At 42.1% G+C, this 25,851-nt stretch overlaps 1 protein-coding gene across 1 annotated transcript in view; it reads left to right on the top strand.

The window, feature by feature from the left end:
- Positions 1 to 25,851, top strand: part of LOC140459619 (phosphatidylethanolamine-binding protein 4) — a 461,051-nt gene that overhangs the window by 295,345 nt on the left and 139,855 nt on the right. The window contains exon 5 of the mRNA XM_072553909.1: positions 18,327 to 18,372. Within this exon, the coding sequence (XP_072410010.1) occupies positions 18,327 to 18,372 (46 nt within the window). The remainder of the gene's footprint in view (positions 1 to 18,326; positions 18,373 to 25,851) is intronic.

Here is a 25,851-nt window from a genome sequence, read left to right as displayed (position 1 = left end):
ATCTATGCCACGGTGTGCTCCTGCTGCAACATGTTCCATGTCCCAGATAAGACCCTCACATCAAAAGACAAAGTGGCTATAATACCACAACACAATTAATGCAGTCTTGGTCTTTGAGCAACTTGAGACGTGGATCAGAAGTATGTTCGGAGTGAACTAACTGGAGTGCAGGGTTAACTGTGTCCAAGGCTATATAAATTAAATATCAGTGCGCTATCGGCCAAAGATTGAGGTGAGCACCAGCACCTAGTTAATACTGTAGCTTAAATGAAAATTTAAAGTTGCCACTTTAAGATTAGAAACCAACCAGTGAAATACATTGAAAACAACAAATGCTGGAGATCACAGCAGGTCAGGCAGCATCCATGGAGAGAGAGCAAGCGAATGTTTCAAGTCCAGATGACTCTTCATTAGAGCTGTTGTGAGGTGTGGAGAGCACAGCATCTATAGTTGGGGGAGAAAGGACGTTGATAGTTCACTTCAAGTGAACAGAATTTGAGAATGGCAGAACAATGGTGTGAGAGTCAGTAAAGTGTGGCACTGGAAAAGGCACAGCAGATCAGGAAGCATCTGAGGAGCTAATGCCAGACTTGAAAGAATAGACAGTCCCACTGGGGTTGGGGGGTGAGGGTGGAGAAAGGACATGGTGACAGAGAATGTAGCAAGTAAAGTTAAAAGAAAAAGAAGGATTGGGAGTGAGTGCACAACATGAAGGTGTTGAACTCAATATTAAGTCCAGAAGGTTGGAAAGTGCCTAGCCTGAAGATAACATGTTGTCCCTCCAGTTTGCGCTGTGATTCACTGGAGCACTGCAGCATGCTGAGGACAGACATGTGGGCAAGCGAGCAAGATGCCCTACTAAAATGACTGGCTAAGCCAAGTCAAAGGAGTGGCTATGAGCATCCGCATGAGTCCAGTTATGCCTACCTCTTTATGGGGTATGGGGACAATCCTTGTTCAAATCCTACACTGGCCCCCCTCCCACAATTCTATCTTCAGCACATCGACAACTGTTTTGGTGCCGCTTCATGCTTCTGCCAGGACCTTGAAAATTTTGTTCATTTTGTCTCCAATTTCTATCCAGCTATAACTTTCACGTTATCTGTTTCCATCGCTTCATTTTCTTTCCTGACCTCTCTGTCTCCATTGGGGGAATAAACTGTCCACTGTCAGCCACTACATGAACCTGACCTCCCTGTACCCAGTTATTTTAACTCAGCGTCTTGCTCGCATGCCCAATTGTCTCTCTTTGGCAAGCTGCAGGGCTCCAGTGATTCACAGCACAAACTGGAGGAACATCATTGGATCATCAGACGAGGTGCTTTACAACCTTCTGGACTTGTTCAGCACCTTCAGATTGTGAACCCATTCCCATTCCTTCCCTTTGGTTTAGCTTCACTTGTAACATTCTCTGTCACCATGACTTCTCTCTCTTCCCCCACCCCAAAGGGACTGTCTGTTCCTTCCACTCTGATAGTTAGACACACCATTGTTCTGCCATTCTCACATTCCGATCACTTAATCTGAACTCTCAGCATCCTTTCTCCCACAGCACTCAACATTCCAAATACACCTCATCTTCTGACTTGGGATCCTGCAACCACATTGCATCAATGTTGACTTCACCAGTTTCCTCATCTCCCCTCCTCCTACCTCATCCCAGATCCAACCCTCTAACTCGGTGCTACCCTCTTGACCTGACCTACCTGTCCATCTTCCTTCCCATCTATCCGTTCCACCTCCCACCGACATATCTTAATCACCTCCTACCTGCACCTATGTATTGCCTTCCCACCTACCTTACACCCAGCCCCACCACCACAGTCCTATTTATTTCTCAGACCCCTTCCCTCCCCCCACATTCCTGATGAAGAGCTTATGCCTGAAGCGTCGATTCTCCTGCTTCTCGGATGCTGCCTGATCTGCTGTACTTTTCCAGTGCCACACTTTTTGACTCCAACCACAACCCTAACTACAGCATAAATGCTGCCCCCTTCAAACTTTACATCAGCTCTGATGAAGAGTCATTTAGACTCAAAATGTTAGCTTGCTGTCTGTCTCCATGGATGATGCCTGAACTGCTGTGATCTCCAGCATTTGTTTTTTCCAGTACAGAATTCAGCACCGACAGTTATTTGCTCGTACAGTGAAATATGTTATTGGTTCCACATATGTTTGTCAGATTATTGTTATTTTAAATTTTACAGTGTTTAACAATGTAAAACTAGTATGAAAATGTAGGACTATGCGATTCAAGGGACAGTGATGGCATGACGACAGCATTGATGAGGGTACAGAGGCAGAGATTATGTGGTGAACAGTTAGTTTTCAGATTGTAGCACAATGTTTAATGGTACTCCTAGGGTTGGTTTTAGGCCAACTGAATGTGTAAATCACGTGTACTTGAATGTACAGAGTATCATTTCGAAATTTACAGAAAATGCAAAACTGTGAAAGAAACTCAACATTGAGGAGGACAATTCTAGATTTCAGGAGTACTGCAGCAGAAAAATGGACAATTACATGGCTGATGCAAGTTAATGTAGTACAGTATAATGCAGTGTGTTTTGTAACAAAAAGAAAATGCAAACTAAATGCAAAACTTTGAAGTCATTGCTGGACCAAAAATCCCTGGAGGTCTCTGGACAATAATCATTGTGTCAGGTTGGGAAGTCTGTGTAAAAAAAGTTTTTTTGGAACTCAACGTTTCAGCAATAGATAAATACACTATGTTACAACTTCCTGCATACAGTATTCTGCAAAAGAAACCCCACCGGTGGCCAACCTATGTAAAAATTTGATTAAATCACTGAATTGTCCAATTCTACCTTACTGTCAGAATATGCACACCAGGTTTTTCTTGTCAACAAAAAAAAATCAATTTATTGTAATAAAACTGTTTTTAACCTATGGCAAAATGTAGAGCGGCTGAATTGCTCATTTGTTGTGGGTATACCAATTCTCAGTCTTTAACTCACTGATTGAGAATTTGTTGCTTGCAGAGCCTCTGCGGGTGTGTTTCCCATTTTCCTTTCAACAAAGGATTTGCACAGTAACAACTTACAGAGAAAAATGAGAGAGAATAGCGACTGGGGATTTTCTTTTCCTTACAAAATCGGAGAGTTTTGGGGGCAGGGCGGGATGAGGAAAAGAGATGGCTGCTTTCCTTTTGCAGGTGAGATTTTTATGCTTTTTGTTCACACTCAAGGCTGTCACCATCTGCCCAGGAACCAATCAAGAGGTTGTTCTGATGCTGAGTTCTCCTGAACTCACAGCAACTGATGCCAATTTTAAAAAAAACAATTGAAAGGCTTCTGCAGGAAGAATTGCCCTGAATGCATAAAGGTGGTTCTAATTTATCTGGAATTCTCCTTCATTGCTCTAACAAGGTAACATTGGAAATGCAATTCACAATGTGCTCCATTATCTTGCCTTTAAAGCTACAAACGTCATCAGATACAGTTCCCTTGGTTTAAGGCAGTGTTTTTTCTTATTTCTGGTCCATAGTCTAAAACAACAGATATGTTTACAGGTACAAAAGTAAGGAAGCCATGCTAAGCCTTTATGAATGGCTAGTTAACTTCAGTTCCTGCGTTGGGCTCAGTTCTGGACACAGCACTTATAGATGGACGTCCAGACTTTGGAGAGAGTTGAGTTTTGGTGTGATGGCAACATATGTAGTTCATTTTGAAACTATGGATATATCTGTGTTGAGATTGGAAAAGCTGGGGATGATATGAAAGAAACAGAAATAGGAGCAGGCGTTTGCCATTTGGATCTTTAAGCTTGTTCTACCATTCATTTTTATCATAGCTGATCATCCAACTCAATAGCCTGTTCCTCTATATCTTTTGATCACTTTAGCCTTGTGTGCTATATCCAACTCCTTGAAATCATACAATGTTTTGATCTCGACTGCTTTCTGTGGCAGCAACTTCCACAGGCTCACCATTCTCTGGGTGAAGAAATTGCTCTTCATTTTAATCCTAAGTGGTCTACCTGATGTTCTTCGACTGTGACCCCTAGTTCTGGATTCCCAAGCTCTGGGAATATACTTAGTGCATCAACCTTGATTAGTCTTGTTAGAATTTGATCATTTTCTATGAGAACTCCCGATTCTTCAGAATGCCAGTGAATATAATCCTCACCGATTCAATCCGGCCTTATTTTTCTGTCTTGTCACCTCAGGAAGCAGTCTGGTAATTTTTTGCTGCACTCCCTGTATATAGAAACGTCTTTCTTCAGATAAGGAGACGAAAAGTATGCACAGTATTCCAGGTGTGGTCTCACGAAGCCACTGAATAATTGCAGCAAATTATCCCTAATATCATTAGTGTATGTTGTGAATAGCTAGGGTCCAAGTACTGCTCGTCTTCAAAATAGAAGATAGAACAGTAGAGCATAGAACATAGAAAAATACAGCGCAGTACAGGCCTTTTGGCCCTTGATGTTGCACTGATCCAAGCCCACCTAACCTATACTAGCCCACTATCCTCCATATGCCTATCCAATGCCCGTTTAAATGCCCATAAAGAGGGAGAGTCCACCACTGCTACTGGCAGGGCATTCCATGAACTCACGACTCGCTGAGTAAAGAATCTACCCCTAACATCTGTCTTATACCTACCACCCCTTAATTTAAAGCTATGCCCCCTTGTAATAGCTGACTCCATACGTGGAAAAAGGTTCTCATGGTCAACCCTATCTAAACCCCTAATCATCATGTACACCTCGATCAATTCACCCCTAAACCTTCTTTTCTCCAATGAAAACAGCCCCAAGTGCCTCAGCCTTTCCTCATACGATCTTCCTACCGTACCAGGCAACATCCTGGTAAACCTCTTCTGCACCCGTTCCAGTGCCTCCACATCCTTCCTATAGTATGGCGACCTAAACTGCACACAATACTCCAGATGCGGCTGCACCAGAGTCTTATACAACTGCAACATGACCTCAGGACTCCGGAACTCAATTCCTCTACCAATAAAAGCCAGTACGCCATATGCCTTTTTCACCGCACTATTTACCTGGGTGGCAACTTTCAGAGATCTGTAGACGTGGACACCAAGATCCCTCTGCTCATCCACACTACCAAGTATCCGACCATTAGCCCAGTACCCCATCTTTTTGTTACTCATACCAAAGTGAATCACCTCACACTTACCCACGTTGAACTCCATTTGCCACCTTTCTGCCCAGCTCTGCAGCTTATCTATATCCCGCTGTAACCTGCCACATCCTTCCTCACTGTCAACAACTCCACCGACTTTCATATCATCCGCAAACTTACTCATCCAACCTTCTAGCCCCTCCTCCAGGTCATTTATAAAAATGACAAACAGACATAGAACAGGCCCTTTGGCCCACGATGTTGTGCTGAGTATTTGTCTTAATCTAAGATCAAAGTCAAGATTAGATTGGTGCTGGAAAAGCATAGCCGGTCAGGCAGCATCCGAGGAACAGGAAAATTGATGTTTTGGGCAAAAGCCCTTCATTAGGAATTTCAGGCTTTTGCCCAAAATGTTGATTTTCCTGCTCCTCAGATGCTGCCTGACCTGCTGTGCTTTTCCAGTACCACTCTAATCTTGATTCTAATCTCCAGCATCTGCAGTACTCACTTTTGCCTACTTTCACTTCATCTAAGATCAACCTAACCTCCACACCCCTCAATTTACTGCCATCCATGCGTTTGTCCAGCAGTTGCTTAAATGTCCTGAATGCCTCTGACTCTACTACCATGCACTCACCACTCTCTGCATAAAGAACCTATCTCTGACATCTCCCCTATACCTTCCTGCAATCACCTTAAAATTATGACCCCTTGTGACAGCCATTTCTGCCCTGGGGAAAAGTCTCTGGCTACCTACTCTAGCTATGCCTCTCATTACTTTGTACACCTCTGTCAAATCACCTCTCTTCTTCCTTCTCTCCAGTGTGAAAAGCCCGAGCTCACTCAACCTCTCTCCATAAGACAAGCCCTCCAATCTGGGCAGCATTCTGGTAAATCTCCTCTGCACCCTCTCTAAAACATTTACATCCTTTCTATAAGGAGGCGACCAAAACTGGACAAAATATTCCAAGCGTGTTCTAACCAGGGTTTTATCGAGCTGCAGCAAAACCTTAGGGATTCCCTTGGATTTCCCTTTTGCCTATCTTGAACAGAGGAACAACATTCGCCTCCCTCCAATCAGCCAATACTACTCCCGTGGAGAGTGAGGATGCAAAGATCATCGCCAAAGGTGCAGCAATCTCGTTATTCACTTCCCGTAGTAACCTTGGATATATGTGGTCTGGCCCTGAGGACTTATTTATCTTAACGCTTCCCAGAATTTCCTGCACATGAACTTCCTCAATATCAATCTGTTCAAGCTTTTTAACCTGGTCCACAGTGTTGTCAGTGTCAACAAGGTCTCTCTCTCGAGTGAATACTAAAGCCAAAAACTCATTTAGGACTTTCCCTACCTCTTCAGACTCCAGGCACAAGTTCCCTCCACTATCCCTGGTCGGCTCTACCCTCCCTCTGCTCATTCTGTTATTCCACAATGAATTTTATATCCACCTGACAGTATAAGCAGGGTTCTTGTGAAGTGGCTTACTTGAAAGAGGGCATCTCTAGTCTCTACACGTCCTTACCCTGAGCTGATAGCGCCAGACAAGATTTTGTATACTGATCTCTGTACTGGGGTTTGACTGCACAAATGTCAATCCCAGATGAGGATGCTGCCACCGAGCTATTGACATTGCTGAAAGATAGTTCCATCTGAAGTACACAATTCTACACTATGGAAGAGTGAGGCAAAGAGATCAAACTTCCAGCAAGTACTGAATACAGCAAGTTGCTCGGTTTAGAGCTTGGGACTTCATATCATGGACGTGCTTCTTGCCGAGTTAGAAGTTGAAACTGTACAGTTCATTAGCTGAGGAACTACAGAAGAGTTGGAATGATAAATCGCATTGGTGGAATCTGCTTGGTTGATGCAGCATGAGATATATTTGCTGTGGAAAAATCAAATGGGATATGATTAAAGCTATTCATCTTGACATACTCTGGCTTTTAACTTTGCACTTTTGTTGCAGTAAGCTTTTAAAGCACAAATTGACACTTTTGAAAGAAAGATCCAAGACTGGGGGAAAAAATTTTGCTGGCTAAAGTGCACTTCATTTTATTGTGAGAGGTCATTTGATACTTCAACTTATTCACTAACCAAGCAGCGATTTTATGAACTGTCTCTTCAGCAAAGAAATACAGTCTCAGCTCAACTGTTGCCAGCAACGTTTTTTTTTGTTCTTTCATTCTATTATATCAAACCTTTCTTGGGGTCTAGTTATGTAAGTATTCTTACATTTCCAGAAAAATGTTTTGCAAAGCCATGTAAAATTTAATTTCTTGGCCAACCAAAACTGGTTGATGTGTTAGTCATGAACAAAGACAGGAACACTGCATTTTAAGCGTGTTCTGCATTTGCAACTAAAAGCCACTGTAGCTCAATATTCCACCCCAGTTTCAGAAACGAACTGCCATTTCAGGATTCCTCATTCGTAAGGTTGTTTTAGTGTTCTACTGCTGATTTCAAGAGAACCATTTTGCTTATTCCTGTGACATTGGAAATCTTCCTGTATTCACAAAATCTCAAGCCTGTGTCTGCATTTGAAGATCCTATCTTGCACATTTTTGGGCGAAGAGGTTCAGAGAGTAAGGGTAAAGTCAGAAGCTTTGTGCTGATTTGTACCATGTTTTATCGGAGTAGATTTTTAATTGAATTTCATGAAGGGCTTCTCTCTATAAAGATGAGCAAATTTTCTTGCATGATCATCCCAGGTTCAGTCATTAATGACCAACCTCACCCGAGTTTAGATATTTCCTGGACTGGGGGGATAGGACAGTATCGAGGTAGATGGCGATGAGTTCGGTGGGGCAGGAGCAGGCTGAGACAATGGATTGGCCGGGGTGGTCAGGCTTGTGGATCTTGGGAAGGAGGTAGAATCGGGCCGGGCAGGGTTCCCGGACTTACCTGACCTACCTCACCCCCATATCACAGCTCTCATTCAATCCTGTCTGGATCCTACCACTTGCCATAGCCAGAAGAATTCATCGCTATTAGGATACCTTCCAAAACACCTTCATCCTTGTCATTACCTTTGAAAGGATGTTGCACACTTTGACAATTACTGTCTGTTCAGAGCTGCTCTGCGCAGTTCATAACATGAGACCCAAACTTGGCAGAGAAAAGGATATTGATGCCTCTCTTTGCAGGCAGAGATCTGGAAGTCCTGGTGGATAGGGTGCTGCAGAGGGAGAACCTTCTACTCCCCCAAGGACTGGCAGAGGAGACCATGTTGCGAGACCTTGCCAGTCTGGTCTGTGATTGCCACCCAGTTCAGTGCAGTCCAACCAGTCTGGAGCAAAGCCCAGCTGTGTCAGTGGAAGGTCACTGATCTTTTCTGCTCCATCTGGTTAAGTCCAGTTTATCACTGAAGCTGCACACACCTCCACCAAATGTTGGGAGAACAGCAGCTCATGTTCCACTTTGGGAACCCTGTAGTCTTTCGGACTCAAAATCAAGTTCAATAATTTTCGGGCCTAAGCATCTTCTCCCATGTCCTTACAACCCCACCCTCCCCCACAAGACTGCTGAGTTTTTATCTCTGAGAGATTTGTCAGGAATGACATTCCTTTCATGACTCCTTGCAGATTCTCCCTGATTAACTGAATTTTTTCATAGTGATCCGTCATTCTATTATGCATTTCTGACTGCAACAATTTCCCCACCACAGATGTCAGGCTAACTGGTCTGTAATTCCCAGGTTTCCCTCTGTCACCTTTGTAAAAGATGGAGTGATGTGAGCAAATTCCAATCCAGAAGTACAACTCCTGAATCCAGGGAACTCAGAGAGATTATGGTGAGGGCATTGTCAATGTGCTCACCGACCTCCTTTAACACCTCTGGATGGAAACCATGAGCTTCTGGAGATTTGGCAATCTTCAGTTCCATGCATTTCCCCATTATTGATGATTTACTGAAGTAAATTTTATTTAGACCCTGTCCTTGATGCTCCGTTCTTTGGGGCAGGAGGCAAGTTACCCTGTTTTTCTGCTATAAATAATGAAGCAAATAGTTGTTCAGCATGCCTGCCATTTCCCTTTGGTCATTGACAATATCCCCACTTAGAACCTTCAGTAGACCAATCGCACCTATAACCAGCTGCTTTCCCTTTATATAACTATAGAATCTCTTCACAGTGTCTTTCATGTCCCTTGAAAGTTTCCTTTCATAATCCTTTCTAACTGCCAATATAAGTTGCAACCCTTTTGATGGTCTTTGTATTGGTCCCATTCTGTGGGGTTTGTACTGTTCTTTGCGTTTTTATAAGCCCTTTCTTTTAATTTTATTCTGACCATTATCTCCTTAGATGCCCATCACTTTTTTTTTGAGAGGTTGAGATTTTCCTACCCTTGGGTACAAACTGCTTCTGAATTGCATTAAATGTTTCTTTAAACACTCTACTCTTCCTCAGCTGTTTTACCTATTAGCAGAAATTCCCAGTTTACTGTGTCTCATCTCACTAAAGTCTGCTTCACTTAAATCCAACATTCTACCATTTGATCTTCGCTTATGTCCAATAAACATGACATGAAACTCAATCATGTTATGCTCACTATTTGTCAAATGCTTATGAACAGCTTGGTCATTGCTTATTACGAGATCCTGTATTACTTGTACTTTGCCAGAGGAAACTGTCCTGGATGTGCTGTAGAAATTCACAGTCTTTCTGTCAGGTGCTTCTCTGTCTCTCCCAATCTCTGCCTTAGCTATACAGCTGCCTAATTTCACCATTTGAACAATCTAGTATCAGGTCTCCACGAGAGGTTTTCCCCTCATGAAGTTCTCCCTCAGTTTTGAATCAGTAATATTATTGCACCCCTTCCGCTGTTTTCTCTATTCTTCCTGTGAACCTTATAACCTGATATATTTAGTGCCTTGTCCTGACCACCTTGCAACAATGTCTGCAAAATGACTATGAGAGCATAGTTTCCAATTTGAATCTATGCCTGCCGCTAACTTGTTGCTTACAGTCCGTGCATTTGTAGAAAGAATTTGAATTTTGGCTGTACGCTCTTAAAGTGTCCTTCAGCATTGTTTCTTCCTCCTGTCTTACTCTGTAAGCGTTTTGTCGTCCCACCTCATTCATTAAATCAGCCCTGCTTCCTCATCTTATTATGTTATACCTTCTCACATGTGGACCTGTAGTTCCAGTTCCCAGTCTGTTATACAAGTTTAAACCTTCCTAAGTGGCACAACAAAATCTCCCCGCAATGATTTTGGTGCCTCCCAATTCAGGCATAACCCATCCTTTTTGTTTCAGATCCCTCCTGCCCTGGATGAGATCACAGTCATCCAGATATATGAATCCCTCCCTCGTATATCACTTCTTTAGCCACCAATTCGGCTGTACTATCTTCCTATTATCATCTCACTAGCATGAGGAATAATTCTCAGATTACAACCCTAAGAGGTTCTTGTTTTTATCTTTATGCTGAACCTCCTAAATTTCTTTTGCAGGAACTCATCATCCTTCCTGTCTGTATCACTAGGACCAGTATGGACCACAACCTCTGGCTGTACACTCTCCCCTTTCAGAATGTTCTGTATCCACTCAGAGGCACTCTTGACCCTGGCAGCAAGGAGGCAACACATCCTGAGGTCTCATTTGTAGCCACAGAAATGCCAGTCTGTGCCCCTGACTATAGACGACCTGACCCCATTGCTCACCTGCACTTCAACTCTCCTTGCTGTATCATAGAGCTCACTATGATGCTTCTGTTCTGGCTGCTACTGTCACCATCTCCTGATAAATTATTCCCCCACCCGGCAAAAACAGTATCCAAAGTGGTACAGTTGTTTGAGAGGGGATAGCCCCAGGGGTCTCCTTGACTGACTGCCTGCCCCTCCACACAGCCACCCATCTGTCTGCCTCAACTTGGGGTGTGAGGACGCCCCTGAAACATTTCTCTATGAAACTTTAAACTACCTGCATGCTTCTAAGAAAAGAGGATGATGAGTTACAAAGGTTTGCTCTGAACAGGCTTCACAAATTGTTTCCACGATTGCATGGTAAGGTAGTGAAACTGTGCTTTGTTGCAAGTGACTGCATGAAATAATGTGGTGAAAAGAAAAACACAGAGCATATAATTGTAATTGAAAGCTTCCAGTTGCAAATGCCAAAGTCTCAAATTTTATCTCTTGGTTTAAAAAGCAGCAAAGCAAACACTTGACCCATTTGGAATCGATGGCAGTGGGACCTTTAATGCCTGAGCTTCATTCAAATGGGGTAGATGTTTGCATCTTCTCTGCACCAATGTCATGTAGCTTTCTTTTTCTAACAGAGCATAATTAGTCACATGCCTTCGTTACGTCACAGAATCTTTGAGGTCTTCAGCACAGAAAGGCCCTTCAGCCCATGAAGTCGATGCCAGTCAAAAACAGCAACCTAATTATTCTAATCCCATTTTCCAAAATTTAGCCCTTAGCCTTGTATACCTTGGCATCATGTGGACATCTAAGTATTTCTGAAATGTTATGAGGGTTGTTGTCTGTCCCACCCTGAAAAACAGTGAGTTCCAGATTCTGGATGAAAAATGCTTTCCTTATATATCCTCCAAACCTCTTGCCCCTGACCTTACCTATGTCCCCTAGTCATTGATTTCTCCACCAAGGGGAATTGTGTCTTACCATCTACCCCATCTGTGTCCCTCAGTTTTATTCCCCTCAATCATGTCCCTTCTCAGTTTCCTCCGCTCCAAGGAAACAAAATCCCCAGTCCATTCAATCTCTTATCAAAAATCTCGATTGTCATTAAACTTTCCTTGTGGTGATCTATTTCCCTGCAGTCCATGTTTCTCTTTTCTCCTGCAGAGATTTTTTCATAACTCTCCACAAAACTGGGTTAAATCTGAGAAGCTCGCAGACATTTTTGGTTTCAAAAACGAGTTTTTTTTTTGGCACTTTTACACTTTCAGCCTGGTACCTTTTCTTCCCCATTTGTGTTCTCCAGGAAGCTCTGCACCCTCTTATTCTTACTTGTGCTGTTCAACTTCTACTTTTTGATCCCAAGTTCACACAATTTGTGAATCTCTGACTGTGATATGGTAATATCCTGACCTCTTTCAAAATCTATTTCAAAATGCACCTTCCATATCTCCAAAACCTAATTTCCAAACTGCTCATTCTCTGTGTTGCCCTCAAAATATTGTACATGATTGAAATCTGCGATAAAAACAATGAACACTCAGCAGATCATGCAGCAACTGTCAAATGCAACATGGTGAATATTTCAAGTTGCTGACCCTTTAATGTTTGCACATTTGTAGCCTGATTATCGTTTGTTGATTCATTTTTCAAGATCACTTGTGCTGTAATTCAGCTTATGAGCTGCAGATGTGTCACTTGAATAAAATGCCACGATTATTATGGAATTGGCAACCTCCTGAGCTCAGAAAAAGTGAAGACTGGAGATCAGAGCCAAGAGTGTGGTGCTGGAAAAGCACTGCAAGTCAGGCAGCAACCGAGAAGCAGGAGAATCAATGTTTTGGGCATAAGCCCTTCGTCAGCCTGTTCCAACCTCCCGAGCTAAACTTCGTGCTCTGCTTTGCTGGAGCACTTTGATACTGAATTGAGATTTCGTTTCACAAATAATTTATTGTCATTACCATATTCTCTAGCTGGATTGAAAATCGCTTGACTTGGTCCACATTTCACTTTTTCTGCTATTTTGCATTCCCCACACCATCTCCATTATCAGATTGTTCCAACTTTTTTGAAGAGCCGTTGTTTGTACTTCAGAATATGCAAACACAAAATACATGTTTTAGTTCTCTTTTGCAACACACTATACATATGCTACATTATAATCAATTCTGATTTTAAATTATTTTTAATTTTATTCTTGTGTCAGTTTGAATTGAGAGCTGGAATTGACTTGTGGGCTTTGGGACAGCTTGCGGTAAAAGGAAAAGAACAGACAAAACAAGGTTTAGTTTGCTTGTGAGGCTGGGACTGGAGGCTCACTGTAGGCTGATTCTTGATTACAGAGGTCTGAAGAGACACAGAAACCTTGGGAAGAGCAATATGCTTAAACAGATCACAGAAGTTGGCTGTTAACAAGGTCAGATTCCTGATGAAGGGCTTTTGCCTGAAACATGGATTTTCTTGCTCCTCAGATGCTGCCTGACCTGCTGTGTTTTTCCAGCACCACACTCTCAACTCTAATCTCCAGCAGCTGCAGTCCTCACTTTTGCCTTCTTAATAAGGTCAGAACTTGGGAATTGGTTCTGGCAAGTCTGGAAGAGACTGTATGGTCAAGCAAATGGTAATTATTGCCTTTGGAACAGATAATAAGTCTACCTGGTTGGAACAAGGATTGAAATTTGTTTTTAACTAAATTTTCTGGAGAGACAGCTTTTCGTTGTTGCTGAGACATCATGAAGGTTTGAAAGCTCCCTGCCTAATCTGCTGCATCAGCTTCCAGAAGCCCAAAATGTAGAAAGCTGAATTAAATTTTTATCTTTGCCTGGGTGAACTGAAAAGGAGAACCTGATCAATGTTTAAAAAAAGCACAGTGAGTCCAGTTAATTGTTGCATGTTGAAATTGACTTAAGTAATCTGGCCAGTTTTGTTATTTTCACTGTGTTTGTTTGTTTTAGCTGTCTTTCATATGATGGGGCTGAAAACAAATGTTTCAAGTTTAATGCATATACATTCGCTTACCTTGTAATTGAAGTTAAGTTCTGGCAAAGTCACTGGGTATTTAACAAACAAATCTTTTGTTTGGGATCCAAAATGTGGTGGAGGTTCGTACAATTACAACATTTGAAAGGCACCAGGATGGGTACATGAATAGGATAGGATTAGTGGCATAAGTGCTGGCAAATGGAACGAGATTAATTTAGTTGGACCGAAGAGTCAATTCCCATGCTGTGCAGCTCTATGATTTTATGACAAAACCAGTACCTGGAATTAATTATTTGTGAAGTCTGGGATTGGTTATTGAGAAGTTTGGTTCAGAACCATTGGAGTAATTATTGGTGGTTTTCAACTGTTTAATTTTACTGTTTTTATGAGCAAGAAGGTAGAAAGGCTGTCTGACTACATGTCAATAGCCACATTTCATTGATTTTGGAATTGTGTATTGAATTTTTTTATCCTATCTGTTCAAAATTTGGCTCTATGCAAATCTTATTTCTCTTCAAGCTTTTGGAAATTCTTTTTCCCCTCAGAATCGTGTGAAGCAATGCAGTTAAAAACTAATGATAGCCTTTAACGTTTCCTTTAACGCACCAAACTCAAATAATTCAAGATCCCTTTTCAATCTGTGATCACTTTTAACGTCTCTGTCATCGCTTCAGTCCATTGTGGCATACTTATCAGAGTTATAGGGATATTTGTTCCAGAACAGGTGAAAATCTCCTCAGTGACAATTTATGTGCTTATTGCTTATCTATGTAAATTATAGAAGTACGGTGTAAAATTGGAAATTTCTAATGTTCACTGAAATTACAACTTTTCAAGGTTATTCCTTCAACTCCATTCTCCTAAAGTTGTGACGATGAATCAGATTTTAGAAGGAGGAACGATCTTGATTACACAACTATTATTTTTTGTCAAAAATTGTTTTTAAAAAATGGAAAATACTTTTGTGTGGATAACAACTGTGCTGGAGATTCCAGGGATCTGGACCTGGACTGCGAAAGCACTAAGAGACACATGTCAGATAAAATGTGCAAACTGAAATATATGCATCAAGTTGCAACAGACAATGCTGCAAAAGACAGAAATTTGAAAGTGATCAAGTAAGATTTGAAATTATAAAATGAGCTGAACTATGCTGTGTTTCCAAGCATTTTTTTTCAGTAGGCATGCTTGCATCCCTGAAATGAAGCTAAGACTGTTCAGATTACTTGGAAGTTGAAAAAAAAAATGATCACTGCTCCTGGCCAAGATTTAAACTCAACCTCTTGGTACAAGGGCAATCTTTCAACTGATTGCTTTATTTTTGACCACTCGATTGTTAATAACAGAAGAATGTGATTCTGAATTTCTGTAGAAATGATAGGGGAGTTTACTTTTTCACGTCTGCCCCTGCAAAATTCTTTTCAGAATTGTACAAAAGTACATTATACATAACAATAAATTGGTTTCAACACTCATTTTTGAGTGCTTCATTCGGGGAGATACATGTAAATGTATCATTTAACAATGTTTTTGTCACTGGGTTGACATGAATAATCAGTGCTCTCAAAATGCTATTGCTATGTATGCTATTGTGGTTCAGTTAATTGTAACCATGACTTCGTTAAGGTAGCAGTTGGAGGACTATGATTTCAACATTCTAAGATTTCGCAATTAATAGCAGTATTTATAGACCACACACGGACCTCTGTGCTTGATCTGCACATAGAAATGTAAAGTACAATGTAACATTGTTCTGCAATCGAAGTAACATCTTGAAATGAAACTCAAATGTGATCACGTTGCTGCTGAAGGTACTTGAAACCCAAGTAGAAAAGCAAATTCCTGGTGGGTTACATATATCCCATGGGAAATTCTACATATTCACTGTGCTCTTGTTTGTACAAAAAATAAAATGGATAGAGATGTTTTTACTATTGTGCTGTGCTTTGTTAATGATTACTTGTGTGACAGTGAATATTTAATTCACATTATTACATATTTGTTCACAACCCCAATCTTTTCAGATGATGTAGATTTTTGAGGTTTCTGGGTAAATTCAAGGAAATTGCACACCCTTTCCTCAGCCATACCTTTGTATTTTTTATTGTCCATCCCTTCACTAGCAGTATTCTGCTTCCACCTCACTGCTTTGCCACTCTGTCAGTTAAATTACTACTATGGCCATAAAAAGGATTTTTGTTGACTCACAGCTACTCTGCTTATTTTAGTTCTTAATTACCTTTCCCGTCAATGCAATTATTTATTAACCTGTTCCCCTTACAGTCAGGAACCTAGAAAATTCACTGTTCATTTCTTCATTCATGGGTTGAAGATGTCACTGACCAGGCACGGTGACTCAGTGGTTAGCACTGCTGCCTCACTATGCCAGGGACCTGGGTTCGATTCCTGCCTCAGGCAACTGTCTGTGTGGAGTTTGTACATTCTCCCCGTGTCTGCGTGGGTTTCCTCCCACAGTCCAAAGATGTGCAGGTCAGGTAAATTCGCCATGCTAAATTGCCCATAGTGTTAGGCGCATTAGTTAGGGGAATGGGTCTGGGTGGGTGATTCTTCGGGGGGGGGGTCGGTGTGGACTTGTTGGGCCAAAGGCCTGTTTCCATGCTGTAGGGAATCTAATCAAATCTAAAACTCACGAGACCTGTAACCATGCCACCCTAATATGGGCTGCCTGTTCCCAAGCACCTGTTTCAGACTTTTACATCAAATCAAAGTTATCCTGAGTGATTACACTTTCTGAAAATGGAAAACTTTGATCATACTCACCATGTCTGGCAGCATCTATGAAAAGACAAGCAAAATTAATGCATGATTTGTCATTAGAAGTCGGTATCAAAGAGTGTCTGCCTGCATTGATGAGGCATTGCTAGCGCTGACTCATGGAAGTGAGTTTGGTTCCCAGCAGTATCTCAGTCTAGCACAGATTCGTGGAGGCAGCAATGGAGGTGAGTTTGGGCCCAGTATGAGACTCTAATGCAGAGGCTGCATTGGTGAGGTGGGCCTGAAGCGGACTCATGGCAGCAGCAAAGTCGAGTTTGGGTGGTGCAGTACCCGGCGTCAGTGCCATCTACATTGTCAAGGTCCAGTGAGAATTCACTGTGACGAGGGTGTCAGTAGAATTGAGACAGCACCAAAGAGTGTCGAGTTTCATTCCAGAGGCTCAGCAAAGGGACTCGTGCCTGGCCACCAGGTCCATGACTCATGGTGGAGCACTTTCGTAAGAAGGACTGTAAAGTTGAACAGTTTTATAATTTTTTTATTTTTCCCCCTTTATATTCTATGTTTTACTTTATTTTCCTTTGTTTTAAGATGGTGCTGAAGAGTGGTGATACTTTACAACACTCTTCACTGTATTTTGAAACAAAACACACACAACAGTAAATATGTTAAATCAAATCAAATGATCAACATTGCATGATTTCCTGTTGAATGTATAAATGGGTTTCCACTTGCTCATGTCAGGAAGAAGGAAGCGATTATCAGACTTTTAGTCCTCATTGTCTCCTGTTGTTTGTTATTCTTCCATCGTTGTGTACATTGCTTTATTGTTTATGGGGACTGTTGATGTGGCAGGTTGGCTCACCTCTTTTTATATCAAGAATTTATGTTTAAATCTCAAGCAGCTCCATTCTCATTTTAAGGATTCTATGTGAATTAATTTGAGTTAAACTTGGGAGTTATCCTTAAGCAGAAACTGAACTGGACAAGCTAAATAAATACCGTGGCTTCAAGAGCAGGTCAGAGGATGAAATCCTACAGCGAGTAACTCACCTCCTGACTCCCCAAAGCCTGTCCACCATTTATAAGGCACAAGTCAGGACTGTGATGAGATACTCCCCATTTACCTGAATGAGTGCATTCCCAATAATGTTCAAGAAGCTTGACACCATCCAAGACAAAGCAGCTGACTCAGTTAGCACTGCATTCACAACCATTCAGTCCTCCCACCAATGAGGATCAGTGTGTCCTGTCTCCAAGATGTACTGTAGAAAATCACCAAGGCTCTTTAGCATCTTCCAATCAGTGATCACTACCATCTGAAAGGACAAGGGTAGACAGCTGGTAACACTGTCACTTGGTCAAAATCTGGAGCTCCCTCACAAACAGCATTGCAGCTGATCAAGAAGCTAGCTCACCTCCATCTTCTTGAAAGTAACAAGGATTGAGCATTAAATGCTGACCTAGCCAGCAATGCACACATCTCTTGAATGGATAATGAAAAAGTACTCAAATCAGACACCAGTTTGTCGGTCCATTTTATCAGGATTGCTTTTGAAGCCTTAGGGATGGCTGATATGGGAAGGACTGGTACTCGGGGTTGGATGTCAGTTTTTGCAATGGCAGAAAAGATAGAGTTTTATTTCTGCTCATGTTCTCAGTGTTTAAAATTATCACAGCAATGAGCCAGATTAACAAACTTTCATTCTTAGAGGCTGATCCAGTGTGAGGGACTTCGGTAGTTGATGATGATAAAATCCGAATCTTTTAGGAGATTTAATATTTGAACAGCATAACACTATTTTCTCAAAAAGTCAGAAGAGTAATATTGTGTGTCTCTTATCTTCTTATTTTTACCAACAGGGTAAAGATCTCCAAACTGGGTTTATTCAAGGAACAGTACTCTCAGGTAAGCCTTCACAGATCACCTCTTCCTTTATGTGCTGCTTTCCACCCCCATCACAGCCACTCAACTCTACAAAGCCACCCTCAATTGAGAGTAGGGGCCTTGCACAAACACTCCTCCAGTGCTATGACACAGGTATTGCTCAGTGACTTAGTCAGAAGAGGAGGTGTGCTTATTTATTCTCATAGAATAAGGAGACTGTCTCAGGCTTTACACAGTGATCTTAAAGGGATATTCTCCTCCTGATTTTTTTCTCTATGAAAAGTACCAATAGGGCAAGTTTTCTTAAAGTCTTTCTGAATGTCTCCTTTCACAGATGAATAAAACTAAAAACAAATTCAGTGACTCATGTAAAGTACAATTGCATTTGGAAATGTGAAATTAAGTACACTGCAATTGTCTTTCAATGCACTGAAACGTCAACAGTAATTTATTTGTTTCTGTTCCTGAAACACATTCTTGGAATGCTGACATGAATGCTCCAGCTGGCTATTCACCACAGGTCTGATGCCATTTCTTTATGTGTGTACCTTCTTTTGAATTTCTCATCAGTCTCAAATACATTCATAAACAGCTTCAGGGGTGTATTCAAGCGTTCAATTGCACTGTGCCAAACTTCATTCATAAACTGTAAAGGCCGAGTCAAATTCATCAAGTGGTTTACGTTCACTGCAGTGTGACAAACATGTTTCTTCCTGCACCAAAAAATGATGAGTACAAATTTATAACTCAATGTCATAATTAGCGTATTTGGTTAATTAGTTTGTCTTCAGTTTATTGAATGTGAATTAAATACTCATCCAATTTCTTTTCACATTGTACTACACTCATATTAGACATGCACAGAAGCTTTTGTGTCAGTCAAGTGGCAATTTGGTGGCAGAAAGAATGAGAACACTGCATTGGTCTTAACTTCTGTTAATAAAACTGAAAACAAGCTTGGTACATAGATGAACACCAATTACATAGAAACAGTTTTTTTGTGTCATGTTTCATTAAAGTAAAATTTGAAGGTAACAAACTCATGTTGTGCAATAACAGAAGCAGTTTGGAGACGATTCCTTTGGTAATAATTTTTAAAAATTAACTAATTTCTTTTGAAACAAAATAGCAGGCTGGAGAAATTTGTGGAAATGCCAAGCCATTATTTAAATCTCACAGCAAAATTTAAATGTGGTAATTGCTGTACTGTTACCTATTTTCCTCCCCCTCTGCTCTGAGCCCCCGTCATCTCACACCAAACACACTTCACAACAAAAAATCAGATGTAGGCACACAGTCTCTCATCATTCAGTTCAAACTATTTGTTGGGAGGTGTGTAAGGAAAAATAATATAATCTGCTTCTCCCACCCTACAAACTATTCTCATATATCTCCGAGTCTATCAATGGCCTCCAATTATCAGATTTTGACGTTGAGGGACTGCATCTTTGAGAGTTCTGTAAACGTCTATCCACATCTGACAAATAGACCTGTATTTATGTCCATTTGCTGTATACCCAACTTCCTGTTGTCATACTTGTTATGTCAATTTTTTTTCCCTTTTAAAAATTTCTGTGTCCACATTTTAAATGAGGTTTCACCACGTTAACTCAGCAACCTGTCAATTGTAACCTCTGGGTTCCCACAACTCACTGGATGGAATCTCATAGGTGCCCGAACGATGTTGGTTCTGGCAAGATTTCCGGGAGAATGGCCCGATGAGCTTGGTGAAATCTTTGTTGACATCGGGAGCAACTTGTCATCTCTTCCATGCATCTGCTAGACACCTGAGACGAGTTTCTCAGTAGGCAGCAACGGGTTATCTATTAAGTAGGATTATTGCTTGTTACCAACTTTATTGACAGCACATCTCACCGCATTAAGAAGCAGCTTCCTATCTTTCCAACCATCCCAAAGTATCTAAATGCCAAGAATCTTTGACCTGATGCTCAGAGCAGGTACCTGGTGATTTAGCTTACAGCTTGCTTCAAAGGACATTCATGTTGGGCACAGGGATTAATGTCACATGCACCCCATGTCCATGAATATTGGCATGTATACCAACCTCTAGGAAGCCTCATGGCACATCTCTGATCCATCAACAGGACAGTTCTGCTCTATAGTGCTGTATCTTATGCTGCACCAGCAAATATTATTGCAGTTCTGCAGCGAGAACATGTTGCACGAAGGGACATGCTCCAAGCTCACCGAATGGACCAAGGAACATCCCTGGATGAGTGGTGCTGGAAGAGTACAGCAGTTCAGGCAGCATCCGAGGAGCAGTAAAATCAACGTTTCAGGCAAAAGCCCTTCAGCAGGAATACAGGCCTGATGAAGGGGTTTTGCCCGAAACATCGATTTTACTGCTCCTCCGATGCTGCCTGAACTGCTGTTCTCTTCCAGCACCACGAATCCAGAATCTAGTTTCCAGCATCTGCAGTCATTGTTTTTACCTAAGGAACATCTCTGGTCTGTTTGCTCACAGTCAGAATGCTCACTTTGAGCTTACTGATGTTGCCTGCTTGTATCGCATTGCCTTTCCTTTTTATGCATTGTCCCCCTCATTCAGAGATTTGGGGGTCAGAGTACTCCTGTCTTGCCTTGTTATTCTGTGCAGACTGAAAGCTGAGAAGATTGTCATGGTTGTCAGCAGCCCTTAGTCAAATCAAATCAAGATAGATTGCCTTCAGTCATGGGATGCTGACACACTAAGTCAAGGACAGTCTCCAAAACCAGTCCAGGGACTTGACCATGGTCAATCAATGCAGTCACAGTCAGGATCCTTTCCTTGGAAGTGGTGAGGAGTCAAATGACAGGCAGAATGCCACCCCCATCTTGATTCTTTCTGCCCTATTGTGGCCTGTTTTCTCCCGAACTGAGAGAGAGGCAGATGTTATGGGAGATAAAAGTGGGTGGCACAGCCGTTACTTTCTATCTAAGTGGGGAGACATCCGCAACGAGTGAGTAGGAACTGAAGAAGGCCTGATGGTGTCAGGGTTGGAGTGGGTGATAGCGAGTCGGAGAAGATACTGTTGGAAACAATGTGAATGGGAGAGCCTGAGCCTTTTTGGGAGGTGAGTACAATGAATAGCAGATGTAGAACGAGTGTGAGATATTGGAGAGAAGGTGGCAGCACTTCCACTGCCAGAGTGAAGAAGGTCACAGACCTCTTCCTACATTGTTGTGCTTTTCCCCGGATGGCTGAGGCTGCACTGAACCTTGGTGGCAACCTCAGACTAGGCTGGCATGATGTGGTGTTGTGGCCTCCGCTGCTCATCTTGGGGAAGAGGCCTGTGCACCACCGCTTTGAGCAGGGCTTCCAGGTCCCTGCCCACAAAACGTGGTGCCAGTTTTCACTAGCCTGCATTGTGAAGGGCAGCTCGAGACTGCTTGTCTAGGTGCACAGGAACCTTTCTTTATAAGGATAATAGCAGTGCCAAGGATTGTGGACAATTGCAGGATATCCACTGAGTGTTAACAAGCTAGAAATTTAAATAAAACAAAAAACTGCAGGTGCTGCAAATCTGAAACATAAACAGAAATTGCTGGAGAAACTTAGCAGGTCTGGCACTATCTGTGGAGAGAAAGACTATTCCAACAGTCTTTTGCCTCTGAAAATGAGTGCCAGCTTTGTGAAGCTACAACACAGGATTTCATTGATGCTAAACACAACAGGAACATGCTTTCGACAGAATGAAATTGTTCCACAATCAATTGTTCATATCACACATCCAATTTAGAATGGTGGTAGAGTTTCAAAAATGTGTAAAGAAGACAGCTCCATGAGCATCTCCCATCCTCAAAATAGAACATAAGTGTGCACAGGACAAGTTGAAATGTTCCCAGTTTTTCCAGCCAAAAGTACCATGTGAAGGATCCATTTCAGCACCTTTCTGAAGTCCTTATTATCACAGATGGCTGTTATAATACAATTTGATTCACTCCACGTGGTATCAAGAAACAGCTGAGTATGCTGAATCTAAAAAGGCAATGGAGCTAACCGAAGAACTAAAAACTTGTTCTGGAGAACTAATTACACTTCGAGTCAAGTTATCCAGTACAGCTATAAACTGGCATAAACCCTCCATTGTGGAAAATTGCTCAGGTGTGACAAGTCCACAGAGAACAAGTCTAATCCAATTTAACCAATTACTTTTATTTAAATCACTTGTGGGATGTGGCTCTTGCTTGGTGCCAGCATTTATTGTGTGTCTATAGTTACCCTTTAAGGGTAGTGGTGAGCTACCTTCTGCAGTCCATGTGCTGCAGACAGACCTACAGTGCCTGTAGGGAAGGGATTCCACGATTTTGACCTGGCGACAGTGAAGGCACAGCGATATATTTCCAAGTCAGGATGGTGAGTGGTTTGGAGGGAACTTACAGGTGGTGGTATTCCCATGTATCTGCTGTCCTTGTCCTTCTGGATGGAAATAGTTGTGGGTTTGGAAGGTGGTGTCAAAAGATCTTTGGTGATTTTTCTGCAGTGCACCTTGTAGAAAGTACACAGTGCTGTCATTGAGTGTTGATGTTGGGGAGACTGGATACTTGTGTTTGCAGTGCCATTTAAGAGGGCTGCTTTGTCCTTGATGGTCTCACCTTCTTCAGAGTTGTTGGATCTTCATCCAACCAGCCAAGTGGGGAGTATTCTATCATAGTCCTGACTTATGTTTTGTAGATGATGGGCAGACTTTGGAGAGTCAGGAGGTGAGTTACTCGCCGTTGTCTTCCTAGCCTTTAACCTGCTTTTGTAGCTGTTATATTTACATAGTGAGTCTCGTTGAATTTCTCATGAAGATAACCCCCCAGATGTTGATAAGGGGTGTATTCAGTGATAGTAACATTATTGAATGTTGAGGCGAGTGGTTAGATTGTCTCTGATTGGAGATGATCATTGCCTGCCACTGTAAAGCGCAGATGTTCCTTGCCAGTTGTCAACCCAAGCCTGGATATTGTATAGATCTTGTTGCATTTGAACATGAACTACTTCAGTATTTGAGGATCCATGAATGGGTCTGAACATTGTCCAATCATCGGTGGACATCCCCATTTCTGACTTTCTGATGGAGGTAAGGTCACTGATGAAGCAGCTGAAGGTATTTAGGCCGATGAAAACACCCTGAGAGCAGAGCTGTCCTGATGTTGAGATGACTGACCTTCAACAATCACAATCACCTTCACATGTGCCAGGGTATGACCCCAACCAGTGGAGAGTTTGTCCCTTGATTCTCATTGATTCCAGTTTTGCAAGGACTCCCTGCTGCTGTACTCCATTGAATGCCGCCTTTATATCAGGGGCTGTCGCTCTTACCTCACTTCAGGAATTCTCCTCTTTTGTCCACGTTTAACTAAGGTTGTAATGTGGACAGGAACTGAGTGGGCGTGGTGTAACAAAAACTGAGCATCAGTGGGCAGGTTGTTGCGAAGCAAGTGCTACTTGAGAGCACTGTTGATGACACTTCATCAATTAACTGATGAACAAGCATAAGCGGAAGGCCAGGTAGGATTTGTCCTACATTTTATGTACAGGACATAGCTGGACAATGTTCTCATGAATCAGGTAGATGCCTGTGCTGAAAAGCTTGACTCAGAGACGGTTAAGTTCCAGAGCACAAGTCTTCAGTATTATTACCAGAATGTTGTCAGGGCCCATAGCTTTTCAGCATCCAGTGCTTTCAACCATTTCTGAATATCCGATAGAGTGAATTAAATTGTCTGAAGACTGGCATCTGTGATCCAGGGGACAATGGAGGAAATTTCACTGGAGAAGATACTGTGAATGCTTTGGCCTTATACTTTTCAATGTTCTGTTGGTGTCTCTTATCAGTAAGAATGGGGATATTTATGCAGCTTCCTGCTCCAATGAGTTGTTTAATTGTCCTCCACCATTGACGACTGGATGTAGCAGGGCTGCAGAGCTAAGATCTGATCTATTGTTTGTGGGATTGCTTAACTATATCACTTGTTGTTTATACAGTTTGGCATGCAATTAGTCCGTTCAGTAGTTTCACCAAATATTTACATTTTTTGTGATGCCCAGTGCTGCTCCTGGCACTGGGCATCACTCTCTCCATTGAACCAGGATTGATCTCCTGGCTTGATGGCAATTGTTGAGTGAGGGATATTCCAGGCCATGAGGTTGCACATTGTGCTGGAGTCAAGTTCTGCTGTTTTTGATCGCCCACAGTCTTGAGTTGCTCGATCTGTTCAAAGTCTGTTCCTTTTAGCATAGTGATGATGCCACACAACATAATACAGAGTGTTTTCAAAGTGAAAGTAGGACTTTGCCTCCATGGGGACTGTGTAGTGGTCACTCTTATCAGTATTGTCATGGGTGGATGCATTTGTAGCTGACAGGTGGGTCAGCTGTGCATTGGTAAGGATGAGGTCAAGTATGTTTTTCCCTCTTGCTGGTTCCCACACCGCCTGTGGCAGACCCATTCTAATAGCTGAGTCTTTCAGGGTCTGATCAGCTCAATTAATAGTGCTACTGCTGAACTACTGTTGGTGATGGACACTGAAATTCACCAGTCAGTGTATATTTAGTGCCTTTCCACCCTCAGTGCTGCCTCCAAGCGTTGTTCAATATTTATCAGCCAAGGGAGGAAAGTACTGAGTAACCAGCAGAAGGTTTCCTTACTTGTGGTTAACCTGGAATCAAGAGACTTCATGAGTCTGGAGTCGATGTTGAGAACTCCCATGGCAACTTCTTCCTGCCTGTATTCCACTGTGTCACCAGTGTGTCTTGTTGGTGGGACGGATGTATCCAGGGACGGTGATAGTATTGACTGGGATGTTGTCATTCGCATGAAATCATACCTTACAGACAATGCCAGAATATTGTCTGACTAGTCTGTGAGACAGTTCTCCTAGTTTTGGCACTAGCATCCAGGTGTTAGTTAGGAAGATTTTGCAAGGTCAGCAAGGTTGTTTTTCTGTTGTCTTTTCTTGTGCCGAGGTCGATGCCAGGTGATCCATCCAGTTTAATTTCTTTTTTGAGGCTTCGTAGAGATAGATGCAACGAAGTTACTTGCTACGCCATTCCAGAGGGCAGTTGAAAGTCACCCACATTGCTAAGGGTCTGGACTGACATGTCAGCCAGACCAGGTCAAGGTGGCCGAATTCCTTCCCTGAAAGACATTGGTGAACCAACTACCCAATCATGTTCCAGCCTATTATCTGGTATGATCATTGTGTGTATTGTGGTGATCAACTCAATGTAAAGTATGGCTGTTTCAGCTGAGGTGCCCTACTTTGGCATTGACCGGCTCTCCTGCAGACAAACACAGTCGGCCAAGAAGTTGCAAATTCTCTGGCTTCTATCTTGCTCATGTCTTTCAATGCTGTACCAAACAGTCAACTTCCAGAAGTCATGAACAACTGCAACCATCCCCAAGTTATCAGTGTCATGTTCTACATTTTCATATCTTTAAAACGTTAGTAGTGCACTTTGTGATCATTAGCTAAGAATGGGAGTATTTAGCAACAGTGCTGTTCAAACAG

This window comes from Chiloscyllium punctatum, chromosome 35 (genome assembly GCF_047496795.1).
Source record: "Chiloscyllium punctatum isolate Juve2018m chromosome 35, sChiPun1.3, whole genome shotgun sequence".
Lineage (NCBI taxonomy): Eukaryota > Metazoa > Chordata > Chondrichthyes > Orectolobiformes > Hemiscylliidae > Chiloscyllium > Chiloscyllium punctatum.
The sequence above is the reverse complement of the archived record's forward strand: the minus strand, read 5'-3'. Positions and strand labels throughout refer to the sequence as shown.